The 3,729-nt window shown below is 33.1% G+C and overlaps 1 protein-coding gene across 1 annotated transcript; it reads left to right on the top strand.

The window, feature by feature from the left end:
• Window positions 1-1,017: 1,017 nt before the first annotated feature.
• Window positions 1,018-1,506, top strand: LOC130590048 (uncharacterized). The gene has a single exon (XM_057391927.1). The coding sequence runs from the start codon at window positions 1,018-1,020 to the stop codon at window positions 1,504-1,506; it is 489 nt and encodes a 162-aa protein (XP_057247910.1).
• The last annotated feature ends 2,223 nt before the right edge of the window (window positions 1,507-3,729 follow it).

Below are 3,729 nucleotides of genomic sequence, written 5' to 3'. Positions count from 1 at the left end.
GAATTGTACAGTAGACAATGTATGTCTTTTAACTTTCTTACTCTTTTCTTTCTTTCTTTTTTTCAATTTCCTTTTTCTTTCCAATTTCCACAAGTATCAATTTACTTTTTTTTTTCTTTACGAATTACTTGCTTGCTTGATTGAATTACAATGAATTTGTTTAATTTTTTTTACTTGAATATCATTTTGTGTGTGATTGCTTTTTTTTTTGCAAAATATATCTCAAATATTCAATGTTACAAACTAAATATATAGGAATTTCAAATTACTTTATATTCGTTGATAATTGTAACTCAGGAGATGTTGCTCTCCTTGATGAGTTGGCACTTTCTGTTACAGCATTATTAGTTTATTAGAGAAGTTGTTATATTTCAGTTAGTTAGAAGTTAGTTTTCTTCAGCTTAGAACTTCTTGTATAAATACACTTTAGGCTGTAAATTTCATTTGAGAGTTTTATGAAATAAAGATTAAGAGTTTCTCTCTCTAATCTCATTGAGATAACTTTCTGTTATCTCTTCATGGTATCAGAGCTACACGCTCAATATTGATCGAATTCTTCGATTTTTTGATTGTATTCAATCAATTCTTACAGAAATCAAGATAATTCTTGATGAAATTCTTCAATTTCTTGATTCAAATCAACATTTTAGTTGATTATTTCAATCTTCTTCAATAGAATCAACAATCTGAGTTGATTTTATCCAGTTTTAATCTTCTTTTGCAAGATTATTGAATCTCTTAATTCTGAAAATGACAGAAGCTTCTCAAAATTCTGTTTCTCAACCTCAGACAACAATGCTAGGATATACAGATAAATATTTCTTAGGATCAGGAGATCAACCTGATCAAACTTGGTGCTCATAAGCTTAATGGTGATAATTTTCTCACTTGGAATCGTGGAATCAGATTAGCTTTGGGAGCTAAGAATAAGTGACATTTATTGATGGAAAAACTCCTAGACCTCCATCTAATTCTGAAGAATGCAGAAATGGTTAAGAATGATTACATGATTCAGTCATGGTTACTGAATTCCATGGACAAATGATTGCAGAAGGATTTATTCTTCAACAATCTGCCAATCAGTTGTATGAAGAAATCATTGAAAGGTATGGACAATCTAACGCACCTCAGTTGTTTGAATTACATAAACAATTGTCATCTATCTCTCAAGGTTCTGATTCTATTGTTCAATACTATTCTAAACTGAAAAGAATTTGGGATGAAATACAATTGTTAGATGGATTTCCTGATTGTGAATGTGGAGCATTAGAGAAATGTTCTTGTGGAATTTTAAAGAAGGTTTTAGCTGCTGATCAGAAACAAAAGTTAATTCAATTGCTGGTTGGATTAAATAAAGGATATGATACTGTTACAACAAACATATTAAGTATGGATCCTTTACCTAATGTGAATAGAGCATATTACATGCTTTTACAAGTTGAGAGACAGAATAGGCTTAATGTTCAGCAAGAATCTTCACTAACACCAGTGCATTTGTGTCTATGAGACAACAAGCACCTCAAGAATCTATACTACATGTGAATCCTTCTCAGTATGACAGAAGAGATGGCAAGAGATTCAAGATTGATAAAACTAGTAGAAAATGTGACTTTTGCAAGAAAACTGGTCACACTATGGATCAGTGTTTTAAGTTGACTGGTGTGTATCCAGATTGATTTCTTAATATGAATACAAATCTACTGTGTTCCTGCCACAAATAAATTAGCTGCACATGTTGGAGAAATTGGTAATAGCACTGAATTTGCTGGCAATACACCTTTAGACTTCTCCGGAGGAGGTGTTAATGATTCTACTACACCTACTCAAGTTGATTCTGCTCTTGTCCAAGCTGTTTACAAGGAAATGATGAAGATGGTGAAAGGTTAAACCACTTCTCAAGCTGCTTCAGATTTCAATCATTCAGTGAATTTTGCAGGTATAATCACTGCTTCCAATGCTAATTCATTGCCATTCTTGCATGATAAAATAGCTTGGATTATAGATACTGGAGCAACAGATCATATGATCTGGGATAGAAGCCTATTTGCTTCACATAATTTATTACATACACCTATTAAAGTTGGTCTACTTGATGGTACTACCAAATTAGTGCTTATAACTGGCACTGTTCAACTTACTGATAAAATCATCTTGAAAAATGTATTGTTAATACCTGATTTCACTCACAATCTGCTTTCTGTTAGTAAGCTTTTGTCTCAAAATAATTTGCTTGCTATATTCACATCTTCTTCATACAAATTTCAGGACCCTACAACTAAAGATGTTCTAGCAACTGGCTATCAACAGGCTGGCTTATATAAGTTCAGTACTGTTTCTTCTTCTTCAAATTCATCTGCTGTTGATCTATCTTTGTTAAATAAAAGCTTCCATGTTGGCATTTCTGCACCTACTTTTAGTATTTTACATGCTAGATTAGGTCACTTGTCAGTACAAACAATGTCAAAGCTACCAATTTCATTCAAACAGAATAATATGGCAGATTTTTGTTGTGAACCTTATGTCTTTGCTAAATCTCATAACTCTTCTTTTCCTATTTCTACTTCTCATGCTGGTGCTATTTTTCACTTAGTTCATGTGGACCTTTGGAGTCCATATATACATTCTTCTTTATCAGGTGCTACATATTTTTTAACAATACTTGATGATTTTTCAAGGACTACTTGGACTCATTTGGTTCATTCTAAAACACAAATACCTACTTTGATAAAAGATTTCATTGCTTATGTTGAGAATCAATTTGATACTTCTATTAAAATCATTAGAAGTGATAATGGGACTGAGATTTTTCAGGAAGCTTGTTCTTCCTTGTTTGCTAGCAAAGGCATTATTCATCAAAGAAGTTTGCCTGGTAAACCCAACAAAATGGCAGGGTTGAAAGGAAGCATAAGCATCTCCTTGAAACTGCCAGGCTCTAAAATTTCATGCTCTTTTCCAAATGATTTTGGGGTGAATGTCTTTTGCTTCTACTTACCTCATTAATCTCATGCCTTCCTCTGTGTTACAATGGCTTACACCATATGATGCTAATAACAACCACCTTCTTATGATCATTTGAAGGTTATAGGTTGTTTATGCTATGCTTCTTGCAAATCTTCTGACAAGTTTGCTCCTAGGGCTAAGAAATGTGTTTTCTTAGGCTATCCGTATGGACAAAAAGGGTACAAATTATATGATTTACAATCTCACAAAATCATTCTCAGTAGAGATGTTAAGTTTCAGGAAGATGTTTTTCCTTTTAAAACATCTTCTTCTTCACAACCTGATTCTCCTTCACCATCTACTTCTATGGTTAATCCTACATTACATGATGATGATATTCCTCATTTTTTCTCCCCTACTTTTTCTACATCTTCTATATCTCCTATACATACATCTCCTCCTACATCTTCTCCTATCTCTTTTGATTCACCTACTGCACAATCATCTTCATCTCTTGATTCTATCCCACAACCTTCTCCTGATGTTGTTATTCCATCTTCTAGCACTCAGGTTACAGAACCTGTTTGTTCTCCTATAAGAAGATCTTCTAGACAACCTATTCCTTCTACTAAATACAAAGATTTTCTTCTTTCTAAACCTCTTATTCCTCCTCCTACTGCTTCTACTTCTTCTCCCTTTAATGTTTTCAAATGCCCTGAACTCTCTTCTTTACCTACTGAACATCTTGCTAGCTTAGCCAATGTTCTATCTACTATTGAGCCTTCTTCT

This window comes from Beta vulgaris, chromosome 9 (genome assembly GCF_026745355.1).
Source record: "Beta vulgaris subsp. vulgaris cultivar EL10 chromosome 9, EL10.2, whole genome shotgun sequence".
In the NCBI taxonomy this organism is placed as follows: Eukaryota; Viridiplantae; Streptophyta; class Magnoliopsida; order Caryophyllales; family Amaranthaceae; genus Beta; species Beta vulgaris.
Note: the sequence above shows the minus strand (reverse complement) of the source record. Positions and strands in the feature narration are given on the sequence as shown.

Coding starts and splice junctions, on each gene's coding strand:
- LOC130590048 (XM_057391927.1), top strand. CDS start 1,018: ATGGTTACTGAATTCCATGGACAAATGATTGCAGAAGGATTTATTCTT.